The 21533-nt window shown below is 26.8% G+C and overlaps 1 protein-coding gene across 2 annotated transcripts in view; it reads left to right on the top strand.

The window, feature by feature from the left end:
- Positions 1–19751, top strand: part of LOC135926167 (AAC-rich mRNA clone AAC11 protein-like) — a 32467-nt gene extending 12716 nt beyond the window's left edge. Inside the window, exons 1-4 of one of the 2 annotated variants that reach the window (XM_065461910.1) lie at positions 6893–7281; positions 7386–7573; positions 18284–18409; positions 18996–19751. In XM_065461910.1, the coding sequence (XP_065317982.1) occupies positions 7001–7281; positions 7386–7573; positions 18284–18409; positions 18996–19456 (1056 nt within the window). In that variant the 5' untranslated portion in view covers positions 6893–7000 and the 3' untranslated portion in view covers positions 19457–19751. Of the gene's footprint in view, positions 1–6892; positions 7282–7385; positions 7574–18283; positions 18410–18995 lie in introns of those variants that run through there. The other variant, XM_065461911.1, reaches the window with a different exon arrangement.
- The last annotated feature ends 1782 nt before the right edge of the window (positions 19752–21533 follow it).

The following is a 21533-nucleotide window of genomic DNA, read 5'->3' as shown; positions in this document are numbered from 1 at the left end:
GCTAAAAATATACTAATTACCCAACTATAGTTACTACCACATTAGGGAACTTCGGGGAAGAAGCGATCTTCTTTTTAAAACTAGGTAAATAGCTAACAACATAGACTGGAGATCCCAAAGAAAATTTATGTCTTAGACAAAGAATATCTTACGATGCAGATCCGGTTTTAAATCCATTCTCTTTACAATATATCTTTTTAATCCCACTCCCCTTTCTGTTTTTTTAATATTTTAGTTTACAGGCAGGACTGGCGATGCTGCGGCCTCGTGGGCAAATATTCTAGTGGCCTTATTTTTAGGAGGAATATCCCCATTTGTGGACCTTCTGCCCTATTCTACCCGGCATTAGGCCTGGACTACTTCAATGGCTTATTTATATTATACATGTTTTTATTATTTCTTATATTTTGGACAAAAATGTCTAAAACTATTGGTTAAACACAATATTACAGTTTTAAAAAAGACTCATAAATGATAATTCCATAAATTTTATCATAAATATTTTAATTAACCTGACTATTAAAGCTTTGTAAATACTGGCAAATGAAGACAATTCATATCGTAATTTGTCACTGAATACATTTTCTAATCGTGAAATTTCTTCAAGGCCAGAAATACCTTAGATATTTATTTCATCAAAATTAAATATTTATAGAAAATAGTAAAATAATTAGCAAATATTGCACATTCATTATAAGCTCTTTAGTCACCGAAAATTTAATGGTGGTTAAATTATCTATAATTTGATCAATTGCAGGATAAAATGCTTTAAAAATATAGCGATTAATCTAATCCTCGAGCTTTCATCATTGCATTCATCACTACACATCCTCCTTGTTAGACTTATTCGAGTTTTTAGCACTCCATTTTGTATCCATATGTTATCTGGCATTAAGTTAGGAATTTTTTAATTTAAATTTGTAGACATTTTTATAGCTTTATTTCGAATGGAGGTGAAGTTATAAAAGATCAGAATACTGGTCATCTTTTCCAAGCTCATAATTTTTTTTTAGCGTGAAGATATAAATTTATCTTTAGATTTTCTCTGATTCGCAGTTAAAGATTTAGCTACTTATAAGGTTGTTTTTGCTTTATAGAAATCGGTATTAAACTCTTAATCATATAAATATAACTATCTGGTGGGCACGTGAAAAAGACTTATCAACCTCTTTTACCCAGATAATTATTTTCGCCAAGATCAACTGCTGTCTTGTACTATATTTACAAACTAATAGTTTCACCTATCTCCCTTTTATAATATTAAATTCCTAATTTTACCTATAACAGCATTAATAACTCAATCAAAACTTGACTTTCATATTTTTTTTGAACAAAATCCCATAAAATAGCAATATCGAAAAGATAATCCTCATATAATGCATTAATATGATATTCTAAATGCTAAAAAGGATATGTAACTTTTAACATGTAAAATATATGAATATGATAAGAGAAAAGTCATAATTTTCATGATAAAAAGAAATATTTCTGATCGGCCTCTTTTTCCCATTTTTTACTGATCGGCATCCCAAATCGATATTTTCTCGCTGTTTCGTGGGCAAAATACCCACTTGGTCTTATGGTCAGTCCACCCCTGTTAGTTTATATAATTTTTAATATATTTTAAACTGATTATTTAAATTTGAAAATAAAATAATAAAAAAAATATATTTAAAAAAAATTTCTTCAGATGAAATTAAAAACAAAAATTTATAATTATAAAATATATTTTATAAGAAAATAATTTTGAAAATTAAAATTTCCGTGATTTACGGGAAATTTATATTCATGCCCGGTAACGATTTTGGAGGAGCCCCGTCACGCCTTATTCAAAATGTATTCACCCCGTGACCTATCATGTCACGCCTAATTTCACGGCCCACGCCCCCCTCAAATACTAATTGCAATTATATTTCCTGAAATCATTCATTAATTCATTTTTTTTTGAGATTAAAACAATGAAAGTAAAAATTTATTCATAGTTTATATATTTTGGCGGTAATATAATGAGTGACTCTGACGATAAGTCCGATAATTGCTTTACATTCTTACATTCATTAGAAGTTAAATCAAAATTGTCAATTTTTTTTCTTCTTCAAGATTATCTTTCTTCAAGCTAATTTTCTTTCTTCATATATTATTTCTCAGGATTGTTTTTGATTGAAATGAATTTGGAAGAAGAGCAAAATTTTGTTACCATTTAAAAAGTAATTTTTGCCAAATAGAATTAAAATTTAATAAATTAATATCTATTAGATGGCGTAATAATTTTAAAAATAATATATAATCGATAATCACTCCATATATATTAATTTCCAATTATGACATAGGCTATTAAAATTGGGTTAGGGTACATTGATATTATATTGAAGATTATGGGACTGTTCTATCGAAACAATAGTATTAGAAGGATTATATTTATCGCGCGTAAAATCATTATTGTGAGGATAATGATACTGATTCCCACCAAAAAATGAATAATAAATATTCTGTAACGAATTATAATTAGGATGCATTTCGTATCCTGATGATATTCAGAATAATGATTATTAGGAACCAAGAAGATTCTCTTATCTCTATAAAAATATGGAGCATCGCCGCAAATTATTTTTATTTTTTAACATATTATTAATTATCAAAATTATACGGTCTAAAGAGTTAGGTGGACTAGGCAACTTTTTTTTTATCTTTAAGTAGTTGTATATGTGTAATGGAGGGTTGAATTTTACATACTTTATAATGGGTTTTTACTACTAAATTTTACATTGACAATATTTTATTTGCTAGATCCTTTAAAAGCAAATTAAGAACATGAGTTGCAAACCCAATGCATTCGATAATTGGATATTTATTTCTTACAAGTGTCCAGGCTTTCTTCATTACTTGCATTATCCTTTATTATGATGGTAACTTTTGTTTTTCCTATTTCTTCAATTACTTTAATAAATTCACTAGATATAAATATTCTCCCAGATGCATATTGGACCCTGTTTCAATTAATTTATAGAATTGGGACTTGGGATTGTTATAATAAAATTTATAATCTAGTGTTGTTAAGCGGCTCGATTTGAGTCGATTTAAAAAAATGGCGAACTCAACGTTCTATCCAGAAAAATATTACACAAGCCTGGAGACTTTGCTCATAGATGGCAGATTGGACATTTATAAACAAAATCATGAAGCTTTATATTTTTCCATTTAGTTAGCCGTTAACACTACATTCCACTCTTATATTTGTCCTTATTAATAAGGGTCAAATTTTTATCTTTACTATATTTTTATTTCTTCCATATTCACTGTTTAACAAATTTTTACTTAGTAAATATCTTGAGATTGCTGTTTTAAAGATTGAAAAATTTCTTCCATATACACTTTGCATTATGGAAAATAGACAATTAAACATAAAAATGGCTCTGGCGAAATTATCAATATATTTCATTAAAAATTTTTTCATATTATTATTAGTTGAATTAAAATTCGAAGAAGAAGTTGGCCTATCCTATTCCTATATCTCTTTAACCCTTAATCCTACTCCTTAACCTTATTTCGGTATTATTAAAATTTTTTTAAGTACATTGCAGTCAATAAAAAAATTTCCTTCCGATGAACATTACTAAAGTTGAGCTATTATTATATTATCGAAAATGAACGTATATACAAAAATAAAACTTAATTATGATATATGAACCAAGAATCTAGGAAAATAATTCCCCGGAAAAATAATCCCCGTTTTTTAAGATATTAAAAATTACAGAATTAATAAAATAGGAGAAAAAATTCCCTATATATGGAATAAAAATCCTCAAATAAAATATTTAAAATTTTGAGAAAATCAATTTCGGAGAATAATTTTCTAAGAATTATTATTAAGGATTTTTTTTAATATGATAAAATTTTGATCAAAAAAGAAATGAAAATTGGGAAAACTGTAGGGGAACTTTTGAAATATATCTGTTATATCCCATAACCTAATCTAGTTTTGGGTGAAATCAATAAAATAAATTTTATCTAACCCGTCATCTCATATGGACTAAGTAACTCTTGCTCTCATGCTAGAAGATAAATTATATTCTTATGGTTGCTGTTTGATTTTAATGATCATGTTATTTAAATAAAAGCATGCAAAACATGTCGGCTTTTTATGAGGATTATTTTTTCAAGAGTGGTTTTCTCCAGGATTCATTTTTTACGGGATTTTTTTCAAGGTTTCTTCTGATACGATCACCTTAAATTATATTTTATTTTGTAAAAAGTAATTTAATCATTTCATTCTCAATCTAAATTTAAATTCGTACACAAGGTACCTATATTTTATTAAATTATGCCATTATTTTTAAATATCACCATTTTAACAAACATATATCTCATGCGAAATGATACAAGTAATAATGTAAAGTCGGTCATTCGGCCGACAAATAGATTCCATTTAGTTTCTAAATCTGAATGCATTTTTCACTTCAGTTTGTGGAGCATCTAAAACGATTTGGGTCGACATTTTGGATTTTTTTTCTTTTTAAAATTCATGGTAAATTAAATTTTGGTTTCTATCGTAGTAAAATCTTTGATATGCTACCGTTTTTGATAATCGAGATGCTCAAGAAAAGTTCATAGGTTGATATGGTTTTTTAAAGCACCAATCATTTCAAAAGATGTTTGTTTTCTTTAGATAATAATTAATATACCGCATTGGAAAATATAACGTAGTATATAAATTTAAACTAACAACGGGGTCATTGGACAAATGATATCATTATTATAATTGTTTATAAAATTATTATTTCGATTTTCTAGTGATTATTTAAATAATTATCAAACTATTCATTTATAAAGTAAGAGTTTAATAGGCCCATTTGTTCACACATGTTTTACGATTGAATTCTTAGAGCTTATCGTTTTGCATTCTAATTTTTTATTTAAAAAAAAAATTGTTACTGATACCAATGCGAGAAATTAAATCTTTTACGAATCTACATTCTTTATAACATCTTACCTAATAGGAGCAAACTGTTTTTGTTCAGAATCGGGATTTATCTTATCATAGGGATGGGATAGTTTTAATCAGGGTTGTGTAAATACGATTCGGTTGACCATATTTGACAATAAATGTTTTTTAAGAGAATATTAATTTTATTTTGTATATATAATAGTAAAATAAATCTATAATATTAATTTTATTTAAATTCATTGCCATTCAATAACTAATGTTTTTCTCTCCTTGGCAGTGTCTTATTCCGATTCTTAATCAATATTATCATTTTCTTTAATTTTTAAATCAATTTTCCTGTTGTCGTGATCTTCAATCGATTTCTGTTTTAGTTAGAATATTAACCCAAATCATCTAATCAAAGAAATAGAACTAGGAATTATTAGAAATACCACTTCTCTTAATGGGCAAGCTGTGCAAAGCCCATTCCGCGAATTTGAGGACGGAATTTGATTGTTTCTTATGAAATATACTGCTTTCCACATAATTTGTTATTAAACATGCCGTTTTTATTTCTGAAATTTATGATATCGCTTGAAATATTTTCCTTATAAAATGCCTAATATTTGTATTTTATATCACATACATTTATTAAATTCACTACTAGAAAGATGCTCCCCTTGATATTTGGGTTGGGGACCCATTAAATAAGTAGTATTGTGATCACACGTGTTTATATCGTTTTTTCTTTTTTCAAATATATTTTTAATTTTTTTCCCTCAGATTTCTTAGAGTATCTGACCAGGTCAAATACCTCAATTCATTTAATTTGACCGGTTAAATGACCACTTGCCAATCCTGGTTTTAATTTTATTTCTATAATTTTGCTGGAGCATTAAATTATCAACCCCCCCCCCCTCATCAATATATAAGGAGCGAGATTATTTTAATGAGATTAGAATTAGAATTATCTTGCTCAAATTTCAAATTGCTATACGCGAAAAGTGAGTATTTTAAGCCTCATTTATAGCAATCGCGAAAATGGAGTTTAAATAAAAATGTTGCCATATCATTTACCGGTGAAATGCACATCGAGGTTACTATAAGAGAGGTTTAAGACTAGTTCTACAAAGCAATTAAAATATCGCAATTTTATCCACAAAAGATTTTCGAGCCAAAATAGGTTATTGCCAAATAAATTGCAGTTTTTTTTATTCATATGGCTTTTTTATAAAAAAATTTCTAATAAAATCTCGCAATTTTAGTTGCTTGCTATTACTTGGAGTTGGACAGTCTTATTACCATATTATAACTCATTGAAAAAAAACGAACAAAATAATAATCCAATATTTATTTTACCCTCATTCTTTATTTATTTTTTTAAATATTGGAATTTTGACTTTTACGTCTTTAAAGAAAAAATTTGGATAAGTGAAAAATATTAAAATCTCATTTCCTTTTCCGCCATTTTTCCTTCACTCACTGTTTATTTATTATTTTTCAAATACAGAAAAAAATATCGTTTTTTTAAATATTTGTTTATTTATTTTAAAAAAAATGTAAATATATATTTTTTGGAGACTTACGTTTTTTTAGGGGAACGAATCAACGATCTATTTTTTTTGGGATAGTTTTTTTTGTATGATTTGTAAACAAATTTTTTATTTTTTGCATAATTTATTTAAATTTATATTTTTTAAAAGAAGATAATTTTTTTTAAATATATTACTTATGGTTTATGGTATTTTAAATTTATCAAAATCCAGTTAATCTTCCAAAAATAAAATTCAGTCACATTTTATTCATTCGTTCATCCTAAAATATCTTTAACTACATTATTATTTTTTTTAAATAAAAATTTGCATTTTTGGTTATTAATTTGCTTTTTTTAGAAAAAACAAAAAAAAAATTAAAATAAAATTATTTTTTTAAAAAAACATTCTTCTAAAATTTCCAGTTTATTGTTTTTTTCGTCGCTTTTATTCTTTTTTGGAAAAATATTAAATTCACTTCTCCCGATCCTAATTTAAACGAAACTTTGTTCTTTCTGTGTACCTTTATTCTCACGTGATTCTCATGACATTTTATGACACTTCTCCTATATTCAAGGAGATATTCGGCAATCAAACTTTCGAGGATTTCGTTGATTTCGAAAGAAAATTCGCCGCTTTTCAAGAGCAAACCGGCGCCATATTCAGGATCAAGAGTAGCGTGAGCGTGGGCGCCGAAAATAAGAAGCGGAGCGTCAAAATTGACGAAAAGTTTAAATACGGGGGTGTCACTTACATTTGTGTGAGGCACGGAATAAATAAATCCCCCAAATTTTATCCATATAGTTCTGCCAAAATTAATTCTAGGTTCCTTTACTTGACCCACTTTTATGTTATAATTTAATTTTTTTAACTGCTAAAAAAAAGAATAATTTGTCAATTTTTATGTTTAAATATATAATTTTTTTTAGAGGAGCTTCATGCAATTGCAAAGCTTACATATCTTTGAGCTATAAAACCGCCATTCAAAAATTGTACGTAACTAGCACTAACCCCAAACACAACCATCCTTTACCTATCAAAAATCCAAAAGTTATCGTAATCCAAGAACCTCCCAAATCACCTTCACCCTTGGAAGATCACCATTCCGAAATCGAAGGTAATTCTAATCTCAATTACTTATTATTTTTTTATTGATTTCTAAAAAAATAATTGAAATAATCCTTTCTTTTGTTCCATAAAAATTCATTCTTATAAATTCAAAAGCTTAATTTTTTTATGAAAGATTTATTTATTTTTCTCTCCTTATTTGTCATTGATAATTTTATCATATAATATAAAAAAAAATACAATAAAAGCAATTATACTAAAAATTCAAGCCTCTCTTTGAGTTTTCTTTTTTTTTGGTTTGATAAAAATCTCTATTTTAGAACATCCTTGAAATTTCATTTTTTTTTAACAAAAAGAACAATTATTTGTAGAATATTACATAAAAAATAAATAAATAAATTCGACTACTTCTTACTATTTTACTAAACTAAAAACTATATGCCACAAAACAAAACACGCAGTTGTTATATAAAAAAAAATTACTATTTTCTTACTTCTAGTAACTAGGATAAGAATTTTAAAAAAATTAAAACACTGTAAATGTGTTTTTTCAGAGAGCTAGATTAAGACTACATATCTTACGATAAACCCTTTAATGTTCAGGCAGGACTATAGTTGGGTAATGGCTAAATGTCGGCTAATAGACGGAGAAGATCCGTAACATTAAAACGTTTTAATTTATATTGGTTTGTTTCAAATTTGAGATGTTACATTTATGAGAAAACCCCCGAGGTCAAAGTGATAACTTTCGGCTCGATGGCTTAAATGATCAAAAATATTGTAATTACCCAACTATGTTCAGGACAATAAAATCATTTCCGATAATTCTAGTGGGGAGTTTATTTTTTAGTTTTATTCTATTTAGGAACGATGAGATTAGTTTGTTAATACTTGGTTCTTATCCTGACTCATTAAGACCAAATCTCAATTATAATGGCTACCATTCACGTTGTCCAAATAATTCCTCCACCTCTAGGAAGGTTTTATTATTAGTTTAAAAAAACTAGCTGAAATTTTAAGTTAGCCTATATAAAACCGTGAGTATCTCTATCTTGGACGCCATTTTTTTTTATCTCAGCGTTTATTTATATGCATCATATTTTTTGTTGTTAAAAAAACTGTTTCATTTTATTTTCCATAAAAAGACAAGTAATAAACTTTTAAAAATATCATTTTTGAACAATTATAATAAAATAGCCTAACAACGAATTTTTTCGCATAAAACATTTTTTTTTTCAAAACAGCATTTTACTTATCTATAAATCTGTGTCATTTTTTTTTGCTCCTCTATGCTTATATTATAATACTAAGAAAAAAATTATCACTCAACTTCTCAAAAAAGCCTATATTAAATTTTAGAAGAAAAAAACCCCATTCGAATTAATGTTAAACTGCCTTAATCAAGTTTTGAATTTTGATAAAACTTGCATATTTATAATAAATAAATCACCGGATGTTAAAAAAACTCTTTTTTTGTTAATAATGCAATTTTTTTAAAAAAAATCATTATCACGCTTATGCCTTAAAGAATATTTTTTTAAATTAATCATGGTGGGGTACTCATGTGTCTTCTTTTTTTATATAACTATTTGGATGAATAATCTTACTCAAATTTGTACTTTAATGACAGCCAAGAAATGGCGCTCATCCATATATCGACTATCGAATAAATTCATAGGTCGATTCCCCTATATCACTGAGGTCAGCTCGAAACGCTGGTGCTCTTGCCGTGACTCAAGTCCAAATAGTTTTTAAACATACGAGTTGTCGAGAAAGGTGTCTTATCCTATTTTTAGATATATTTTTCGTCGAATTAATAGTTAGTCTCACCTGTTAATTAATATAAAAGCAGAGATGCAAGTACCGGAATCTCCGAATAAAAAATAAAAGTATTTCTAAGATTAATATCTTCATCTATCCATTATTTTTGATGGAAATTTTTTTTATAGCGAAATTGTATAAATATAAACAATATTTACGAACCCTACTTTTTATTTAAAAAATGGAAGATTATCAGTGTCTGGTTAAAAAAATTTGGAACTTTATTTGTTGCCCCTTGGTGGTTACAAAAATATCATAATATTTAAAAAAGAAATTTGTCAGGTGTATAAGGATATATTTTTATTTTTTCTTGCATTTACTAATAATTACGTGCGATTTTTTAAAATCTATTTTTCGTTTCTTCAAATCTTTTACCATATATATAGCACGCTTCGCAGAAATCGATTATTATTCGAATAATGAATTTAGGGTCCACATCATAACTTAAATGGGGTTCCACGTCATTACAGAGAAACCATTACAGAGAATGTATTTTACAGAGAAAACAAAAATAGAGAACGCACTTATAGAGAAACAATTATAGAGAATGTCGTTTATAGAGGATATTTTATAGAGAAAGTTTTATTTAGAAAATGACGTTTATAGAGAATGCACTTATAGAGAAAACAATTATAGAGAATGTCGTTTATAGAGAATAATTTTACAGAGAATGATTTTAACAGAGAATGATTTAGAAGAGAATTATTTTATAAAGAATGTATTTTATAGAGAATTATTTTATAAAGAATTTTATAAAATATGTTTATTTTATAGAAAATGTTTTATCTATATAATATATAACATTTTTGGGAATTACTTAGGCTTAACATAGTCATAAAGAAAATAAATTACATTATTTGACATAATATTAAATATTAGAATCACTATATAAGCAAATAATTGGGTAGTTTTTGAATTTTTACAATCATTATATTTATTAAGATATATATAAATTAAGTAACTATTTACTTTTCTAAAAAATGTAGCCAGATACTCGATTTTTTAAGTGCAACTAGTTATAGATATTTTTTGAAAAAATGTAGCTAGTTAATGGTAACTACTTAATTTTTTTTCATTTATAAGCTTTTTTTTATCTTCAGCAAAATTTATTTTAGTTCTTACTTATATTATTATTTTTCCTAAAAATTTTAAATTATAGATGGATAACCCATTCTTTAGTTAAAAGTTATATTTGTCACGAAACGTTGAACCAAATTTTGACATGATTTGTAAGGAATTTTACGAAATTAATTTTTGGTAATTAAATAAAATATATAGTGTTGTTAAAAGTTACTTTGGATGTAACTTAAAGAATATGATTAATACCATTTGTATGTGAAGTTTTTATAAGATAAACCTAGATAATCTACTAAATAAGAACTTAGCAATATTCATTTCGAAATATCAAATATATTTTTATTCATAAAAAATCCAACTAAACATAGTATAAATAATATACCAATATAAAAATACAATTATATGATTAAATTAAACATTTAAATTGTGGGATAAAGCCCTTAAATAATCCAGCATGGTTCTTGAATAAAAATCTTCAACAATTAGAAAAATCCTTTTGGATCTTTCGCGATATTCTTTCTTTGACAGTGGAGCCAATAATCCTAAAGAATATTGTTCCAATTTGTAACAATTGAGGCTATCTTCGTCTTTGAGAGCTAAAAATTAAAATTTATAATATATTATAATTACTAACTCTTTATAAATTTCCAGATTGTTGGATGATGGGAACTTATATGAGACGAAAAACTTCGATGCCAGCCCTCTACTGAATTATTTGTATTCCCATCGCTATCATTTTCCCAATCCACGTCTCTTCAAAGTATTCTATCAAGGGGGACAGAATACATATTTTCTTGATAGAATTCAGAGGCAAGAACCCATGAATTAATCCTCAACTGGTACATATGCCAGTGACATTAACATTTTTATATACATAGCAAAATTTGTGTGTTTTATATGCATTAAAAATTGGCGGATTTTTTTGAACCCTCCATATGCATTGCGACATATGAAACAGACATCCGCGCATTGCAGTCAGTGGAAACGACTGTTTAAAAGCAGATAACGCTGCATTCAAAGTCGATCATGATGGATTTCGGATTTAAAAAAATTTGCTAATTTTTTATTTGATTGAAAATATTAACGTAATCTGGTGACGTGATGCCATTAGAATATAAATAGCAGGGATAATGGTATTATGTTTCATCCCATGGATGGTGTATTTTTGCTGGAAGAGAGGAGGACATGTCTTAAATGTGCCATCTGCATACCATTTATCGCATGTTGATAAAAATTGTAAATTTTTGATGTTTGAAAATATGATACATCGGTGATCATAATGACCACTATCATATAACAAAAATTGCTCATTATTATTGGATAATTGATATTCAATTGGTATGACCAAGTCAATCAGACTCATGGGAACGGCAGGCGCTCTTCCTACTTGGCGTCTTTTTCTTTGAATTGTTCTTTTAATTAAGGAACAACTGGGAATTTTTCCAGTGGCGGCTATGGATATATTACTAGATAAATCGGCCATTATATTATTGGGCAGAGATTGAGAACTAGATGCCTCTTGTTTAATTCTATTTAGCTCTCTTCTTGTATCAATATCTGCAATGTCTGGTACATGGTTATGCTTTTGATTGTGGAATATAGGTATTCCGTTCTTAGTTCTGGCACGTCCACTGCATTCATCCACATGGAATTGAATACATCTCCAATAGCTTGTTTGGTTAGATGTTTTTTCTTTTTGAAATAGGTAAAAATCAAGAAGTAATATCTGATTATTTCGACTACTTAAAATAAATTCAGCCATAATTTAAAAAAAAAATTTATCAAAATTTAAAAAGACATAATTGAATAATTACTTAAATAAAAAAGTCTTCAGTGACAAACATTGATTTTGTTTATATAGAATAACATATTTTGTTTTCAATTGATAAACATTACTGTCATAAAAATATCTTGATATACCACATTCAGGTATTGTACGATCAAGGTTTAACGCTTAGTGACAAATAACTTTTAACTAAAAAATGGATTATCCGTGTGTCCCATCTATAATTTAAAATTTTAGGAAAAATAATAATTTAAGAACTAAAATAAATTTTTCTGAAGATAAAAAAAACTTATAAATGAAAATCATTACATTTGTGTTGTCAAATTAAGTAGTTACCATTAACTAGTTACATTTACAAATTCGTAACTGTAGCTGGCTACATTTTAACTAGTTACTTAATTTATATATATATCTTAATAAATATAATTAAATAATATTAAATTTGGAATAATTTTTTTACATTCCATTACATTATTATGTGATTTAAATCTTTGTCAATGAATTTATATTAATATAAATATATTATATATATTTGATTTAAAGTAATTTAATCGATCCGGCTAGCCCTGAATCTACTATCCACTAAAAATAATTGTAACTACTGACTAGTTATATTTAAAAAAGAAATGTAACTTGTTATATTTTCCCAAATTCAACTACTAACTTAACTAGTTGCATTACATTGCCAAAGTAACTTTTAACAACACTATTTATTTTATTTTGTATTCTTATCTTTAAAAATAAATTTCTTAAAATTCCTTACAAGTCATGTCAAAATTTTATTCTACCATCTAATAATCGAAAAACCTTGTGCAAAGATAAGCAAATAATTTTCTGTACCGATTGTAATAACTCAAAAACTACTCAATTATTCGCTTATATAAGGTAATTTTAATCAGAGATCTGCAAAAGTAGGCCCGAGCCCCTGAACGGGCTTCGGGCCAGGCTCGGGCCTAATATTTTTAAATAAAATTCGGGCCGGGCCTTGGAAATTTTTATAAATACATTTTAAATTTATAAATTTTAATTAAATTTATAAATTTTAATTAAATTTTTTATGTAAAATAAAAATATTTAATTTTATTTATAGAACTAGACTATATATAACATGTCTTTTTTTGAGTAATTGTAAAAATTAATTTCTATATTTAAATAAGTTTGAGCCGGGCTGGTAAATTTTCTTAAAAAAAAATTCAAAAATATGCTGGATATTTGTATACTTATTTCGCCACGACATCGCGCTTACCATGATAGTGGTAAACCGTTTAAAAAGTAACAAACAAAAATAGTGTGTCCTAGTTCACAATTTGTTTAGTCTGGGCTATCCAGAAATTTTAAAAATAAAACGAACCCAGAACACATCACAGCCTATTATTTTTTTAATATTTTAACCTACTGTAAAAAGGTAAATAATAATATTTTTCTAAAATAAATTTTTTTAAAAAACAAGCAAGAATGTATCACTTTGTTTACAATAAAATTATAATGGCGCCGATGAGTTTCAAGTTAATTAAAAGTGCATGAAAATTTTTATAAATTCACAAACGAATATTCGAATTCTAATTAATATTTATCATCGAATAATTCCCAATTATGAATGTCCGATCATTCTTTTTATAAAATATAAGATATTGGTCGATATTTTTAAATTGTACAGATATTTTCTTTATTTATTCATGATTAAATGTTAATATTGGATGGGAAATTAATTTAATGATTATTAGAAATTGGAATGGCCCCATTATTTTTGGCTTATCCTTTCCTTAATATACTAATTTTACCATGTAATGTTATTTGATGTCGAGATAATAAACGGTCTCTAAAATTGTCGACACTCTAATTATTGAATATAATATATGTGCCCAATAAATAATATACCTCTTACTTGTATTACCTTTCTATTAGAGCTTCACAGCAGAACTATATTTTTTTAGTTCGGTCCGGCTGCCCAATCAATCCTTACAACGATTTTTTTTTAAACTCAGTTCATATCAATGTCTATTTTTTGACTAAAACTATTCGCGAAATATATGTATAAAATCTTGTTTAAATTGTGTAACATAGGGGTAGCCAGGATTTTCCTGAGTATAAGCTTTTTTTTCTCCCATAAATTTGGCAGTGTTATACTTTTTAAAAAAAGTAATATTGGTTTTTTTTTAAATTTTGTATAATAATATATATGATATTTATTTTTATTATTAAATATAATTTATTGGTAATATTGCATTTTATATGACAACTTTTGAATACAACACAGAATTTATATACGAAAACGAAAATTCATAAATTAAATAATATAAAGGTGGAATATAGCATAAAATATTAGGAACAAGGAAGGATAAGTCTAGCAAAGATCTGTGGAGAGAAGAGCTTATATTTATTTTAATTTTTTTTGCAATTTTTATTTATGACATGCTGCATTCATTTTTTTTTGTGTAGAAGGGAATGTATAGGAAGTTTTTTATAAGTTTAAAATAATATTAACGAAAGCTTAAAACCCAAAATGGAATTATTCCCACCTTTATCTACAACTCCATAACTGAAGGGCTAAAAATACTTGGGCCATTCCATGTCAAATTAAAATTGTTAAAAATTTCTGGAATTATATAGATAGGTAAAAAAAAATGAGAAAACCGTTTATTTTAGCTTGCTAGTACACCTAGTTTCCCAGATATGGAGGCTCATACCAAAAAGAGCCACTTTGGAATCTGTTAAATTTTTAAAATTTTATATCTCAAAAACTACTTATAGTAGTAAAAATAATATAATACTTCCTATTGTAGGTAAAAAAAATCTCTAAAAGGTCTAAAAAATTGGCGCCAATTTGAGTCTTTAACTTCCAGTTTACCTGTGTTTTTAAACAAAAAGGGGAGTTTTTCGAAATTTTTTTTTACCTCTTATTTAGACACATTTTATAAATATATATATACGATGTCAAAACATTAGCTACGCTATCGATTCTTCCGAACTATACATTTTTACTAAAAAAGAAAGAAAATAGATGGCGCTCTACGAAACTTAGGATTTTTGTGATAAAATTTTCCAGTTCTGCCCCCCCCCCCTCCACCATCCTTAAAAAGTTTTAAATTTTTTTTAGATCTCTACTTTGCTAATATAGCGTATGACTATTAGCTCGATTATGTATAACAGTTGCATTAAAAAAGAATAATTTTTATAATTTTACGAGCAAAAATAAACTGTTCAAAACGATCTCTCTATGCATAATATTTTTAACATGCCCATTCTGATTAATTTTAAATAATTCAACTTGTCTGCACGCTTTGTCTGTCTACCAATAACATTCGGGATTTTGAGAGTGCAAAAACATTTAACCTTAGGTGCAGATCAATTAAAATTTTATTCTATATCACAGATGGACGTACCAAATGTTAAAATATCAGAATGTTGCAACCTATTTAATCTATAAAGACATGTATATTATCGCAAGAATCTTAGAAAGATTTTACCTTTCATGACCCAAAAAATTTACCACTCATTTTAGACATTTTAATATGCTCTTCATCCCGACAAAAATTAGCAAAAATTCCTGATACTTCAAATGACAATGTAGATATAGATACCCCCCCCCCCTTATACATTAATCAAGAAATCAAGAGGCTATTGATATCATTAATGTATCTCTACAATCAATAGGGGAATCTCCCATTAAAAGAATTACTTATGGAAATATCCAAACAAAAAAATATCTAGAGTAAAAGAAAGTTTTAACGACTAAAATTATACTATTATCTTTATCAAATGATGAGCAAACTTCGATGAATATCTAGATACCTTAAAAATCTATCGATTACAAATAAGTATAGATTATTATTAATTACCATTAAATTAGACAGTAAGAAAAATTGTAAAAGAATTTAATATATAAATCATGTCATATGGCATTAAATCAAAAGGTTTGATAAAAAAAGGGGTTTTTTAACACCGAATCCTAAACCCGGCTAGACAATAAATGCCGCCACCGTAGCTATTGTCAAAACATTTTATAGCTATGATGAATTTAGAAGATCGATGCCTGGGAAAAAGGATTTTGTTTCTATAATAAAAAATGTTAAGTCCAAAAAAGATTCATTTTAATTAATTTATTAGTGCTATATCTTAAATTATAAGGTGCTATATTTTAAATTATTATGATTGGATTCTCTAAATTTTGTGATTATTATTTCTAGAATTGTGTATTTGTTGGCAGAAATGGTACCCATTCAATATGTGTTTGCTCCAATCTGAACACAGAATTAATGCTGATGAGTTTACCTAAAGATTTAATTAAAATTACATACAAAAATATATTGCCAAAAAAAATTTGTAATCCAACATTACCAAATTGCTTTTTTGATAATTGTGCTCAATGCCCTGGATCTTTTTTTAAAGGCCATGATAAGTGAAATATTATATTCAAGTGATACCGAATATATTATCTACAAGCAATGGGTAACTACAGAGCGTTGAAATTTTGTAATTATAACTTCATCAACCTCTATTTTTATAGTACTGTTTTCGAAAAGCTAAATATTTAACTGTTATACTCTAACAAGGCAGCAAACAATATTCTTGAAAATTAAAAATGATGGAGAATACATCGTTAAGGCGGATTTTGCTGAAAATAATGCCCTTGGGGTTCAAGATGAAGTACAGCGGTTTCACTGAAATAAAACGCAAGTTACCATTCATCCTTTTGTGATTTATTACAAGTCACTTAATAAGTTAAATCATGTATACCTAATAATATCTGAATCTCTCATTTATAATACAATTGCCGTTCATTTATTCCAAAAATATTTAGTTCGCTAATTAACAGAGAGATTTCAATGCCGACCAAAAAATTCAGATGGAGCAGCATCAATATAAGAATCATGAAGATGATTTCGGAAAAAAAGCTGAGTGGCAGCCACATCTCATGACAAATGAGCACCGGACAAAAATATTCTTTACATAAGGATGAGACAATTAAAACTTTTAATTAATTTTCTTAAAATATATAATTATTTATTATATCTAACTTGTTTCAAATATTTTAAATTATGAAATGAATTTGATTATCTATCTATATTTCTATATCATTAATAAAAATGAATAATAAAAAAAATTATATGAAAGATATTATTTATTATTGGAAATTTCATACATGATAAGTGTCTAAGGGGCATTTGTCCCCACTGCCCCTCAATTTAATTGATATATTTGATGAAATTTAAAGTAAAAATATCTTTTTATTGGAAAGTTATTAGCAACTAATCTTGTTAAAAGGCTAACTCAATATTTTATCCAGAAAAATATTATGCAAGCCTAAAGATTTTGCTCATAGATGGCACATAGTATTGAACATCTTATTGGCAAAATCTCGACGCTTAGGCAATATTTTCCTGGCTATAATATTGAGTTAGCCTTTTTTAAAAATCGGCTCAAATCTAGCCGTTTAACAACATTAGCAACACAATTTAATAATAATCCGTAGTTTTATAAAGCGTCATCTATTTTTTTTAAGGTAAAAATTTATATTTCGGAAGAGCCAATAGCGTCGCCAAGGTTTTGACATCGTATGTCTATATCTAAATAAAAGGCAAAATATTTTCTGAAACAAACTCACTTTATTGCTTAAGAACATAAGTATAATTTAGGTCCGAAAGTTAAAGACTCGAATTGGCGCCAAACTTTTTTATTTTTTGATAGACCTCCAGAGATTTTTTTTTACCTACAATATGGTATTTTTTTTATTATAAACTGTTTTTGATATATAATCATTTTACAGATTCCAAAGTGTCTCTTTTTTTCACCTATGAGCCCCTATATCTCGAGAATCAGGTGTGCTAACTAGCTAATAAATATTTCTCATTTTTTACCAATCTAAATAATTCCAGAAATTTTTAACAATTTTAAAAGGGGTCAACCGAATCGTGATCGATTTGATATGGAATGCCCCACATACCGAAAATTTTGAATATATTCAAAAGGGTCAGCCATTATACTAGCGATATGAATTAAATCAAAGGCTTATTTAAAAAAATTTTAGTTTAATTTTTCCTTTTAAAGCTATTATTTACATAATAACAATATTAGATAGTACCATGATAAAATCGGACTCTAATGTGAACAGAGACCCCGGAAATTTTAAAATGAAAGCCGGAGACGAACTCCCCTATCCTCAAAATTCCAAGATGCTTAAATCAAATTCTAGCATTCCAAGTTTTTATAAAAAGACATATGTTATAATAATATTTTATATTTTATTTTTAGTTTCAACTTTGATTTGGTATTCTTAGGCCCTAACTACCAGGTGACATTTTGTGACCAGGCCTTCCTAGAAATAATTTTTCCCTCTTTAGTATTTTTTTTATCAGTATAAGAATATCACTATTGAATAAAAAATTGGGCAATAGTTTTGGACCAGTAAAAATATAATTTGGTTAATAAAAAAATCACGCAATTTCTTTTTAAATAATAATGAAATTGGCTAGTGATCGATCCTAAGAACAATTCCTTTTTTAAAAAATTTATCATACCGATTAATGATCAGAGGGTTATAAATTTGTAACCGTTAAATGAGGTCAGGGCAGGTAAGGTTAAAAGGTTAGAGAGATATTAGGTAAACATCATTTTATATATTTTAAGTTCTTTTCCCACACTATAAGCGAGTAATTAAAAGTAAATTAAAATACTGATAATTTATTAACATTTAGAAATATTAATTTAGCAATTGCATATACATAGTAAAATTTAAAACTTGTACTATTTTTTTTATTATAATATAAATTATAAAATTTACATAAAGCTCCGTCTCACACCAATCAAATCAATTATTATCCAGCTCACTCGGCCCCTCATAACAAATACAGTAACCATCCTAATCTCTACACCCCTTCCCCTCAGACCCAGACTAGCCACCTTCACTCTTCAACCCACAACAACCAGAATATATTCCAAAATATTAATCTAGGAAGCGGTAGCATGAACAATTTCGGACCCTTAAACAAACTGCCCAACGCAAATAATTCGAGTGCTAACGGTACTAACCTTACTAAACTTAACCCTTCAAATTCTACTGGCGCGAACCATTCAACTCCAAGTAAATACTCGCAGCTATTAGCTGTTATCGAGGATATGGGCAGGGACATAAGACCAGCTTACTCCGGGAGTAAAGTCGCTGCCGAGAGACTAAAAAGGGGTATAGTTCATTCGCGCATATTGGTTAGAGAATGTCTGTTAGAGGCTGAAAAATGTGCTAGAACTTAAAATTTTGTTTTGATCTGTTCATATGCAACATTCGATTTCCTCACTGATTCCAGCATTTTTTTTATATTTAGATTTAAAATAAACCAAGAAATGATGAAAAATTTATGTTACCTTCATATGTTTCATAATTAACCACACTTAATATATAAAAACCATTAAATTTTTTTATTATTGACTTTGGATAAAATTTATAATACTTCGATTTTATGCATGGGATCAACTAATATGTTATTTTTTAGGATAACATAATTTATAATAATATTCATACATTTTATATTATTGCATAAATATATAGTGATTATTGAATTTGCCGATATTATTTACCACATCATAATATATATTTTTATTATATTATTATTGGTTTAAATTAATAGATATTAATAAATGATATTTAGTCTAATATAAATTTATTTTGATGTGTAAAAATTTTTAAGATATTCTTAAAACAATTAATTAATTTATGTAATAGATTTAATTTGAACACAATTATGAATATGCAATTATCATATACAACTGAGATGTCTTGTGGCGGATCTTTTCACTCTTTTAAATTATTGTATCGATAAGTTCTTGCCCTTGTTGATCTTTACTCGCAAGAGATAATATTGTTAGATAATAATTTGTAAAAAGGTATTTTCAATATAGATATCGTCGGGCTAGAATTGGAGTGCTTCACTTGCGCAAATGTTTAAAATGAGAAAATCAACATTAAAGTTTAAAATCATATATAGGAAAAGCTTATTGATCAATTTTGACAGAGCTATAACGGCAAAAATTAATATTTTTTTAATCTAGTTTTTATTTATATATATATTGGGAATAAATAAGTTATTATCCACTTCTAACTCAAAAATTTTGAAAATGTCGAGTGGAGCACTCCAATTCTAGACCGACGATATAATAATATATGGATTGTGAATCAAAATAGATCTGTTCGAACTGGGATTTATGGGGCCTTTTTAGACCAGGGCTGGGGGTTGAATTTAAGATCGAAATGGTAATTTAGAAATAAATACATAGAATTAATTATACACAAATTTTTTTAGAACTAATCATATAAAAATTTTGAACACAATAAAGTATTGGAAATTTCAAAATATTCCTGTTGAAGTAAACAGTAACATTTTATGGAGTCTGAGGACAGAAGAAGTAGCTAGTTACTTTAAAATATGTTAAATATAGTTTTTATAAAATAATGTTTTATTTTTTTTTATATTTGATATGTTAATTTAAATATAATTTTATTTGATAGTAGTAATAAAAAGAATATTTGAAATATATATTTATATTATCTCATTCAGTATATATAATGATTTCCCAAATTTAAAATTACTAATTATTAAATATAATGTTTCAAATTTGTGACTTCTGTAGAAGGTTGTTTAGAGACTAGACTAGAGATTTATTTTTCGGATAGGGCGTCTATTAGACACCAATTTTGAACATAGCTTATAGTCTAAAAATTTATTAAGCCCAATTTAAAAAAAAATATATTGTGTTATATATTTTCTCGGTGCAAATAAATATTATAATGTGATTTTATTTTTCAGTGCTTATTACATTAAAAAAAAATTTCGGTACAATTATTTATTTAATTGTTTTTTTTATTTAAATTACTTTGATTGAAATTTGTAAATCACAATATTATTTTGTATAATTAAATTTATATTATAAATGACGAATTATATAATATAAATATAACTGTAAGCTATCTTTTTATGAATCAAGAGATAATTAGCTATTTTAAAAGAGGCCTTTAACAATACTATAAAATATTAATAAGAATGCTAACATGTACTATATTCCGTTATGAACTGGGTTATAAGTATTATTTAAAACGGTTCAGTTCTCTCCCTTTCAAATTTTATTAAAACGATTTTGAAAATATTAAAGTTTCATTAGGGTTTAGTGGTTCGACTCGACACTTCGGAAAAAGAAATAATTTTGGTTATAGAATTTTAACAGTTTAAAGAAAAAAAACTTATGTTTTTTTAATAAATGTTTCTTTAAAATTCTTTTAGGCATTGATTTAAGAAAAAATAATTTAATTAAAGTGTTCCTTAGATTCAATTAGTGA

The sequence above is a fragment of the Gordionus sp. m RMFG-2023 genome, chromosome 3 (assembly GCF_954871325.1).
Source record: "Gordionus sp. m RMFG-2023 chromosome 3, tfGorSpeb1-WG-v2, whole genome shotgun sequence".
Taxonomy (NCBI): Eukaryota; Metazoa; Nematomorpha; class Gordioida; order Chordodea; family Parachordodidae; genus Gordionus; species Gordionus sp. m RMFG-2023.
This window is presented reverse-complemented; position numbering and strand designations above follow the sequence as displayed.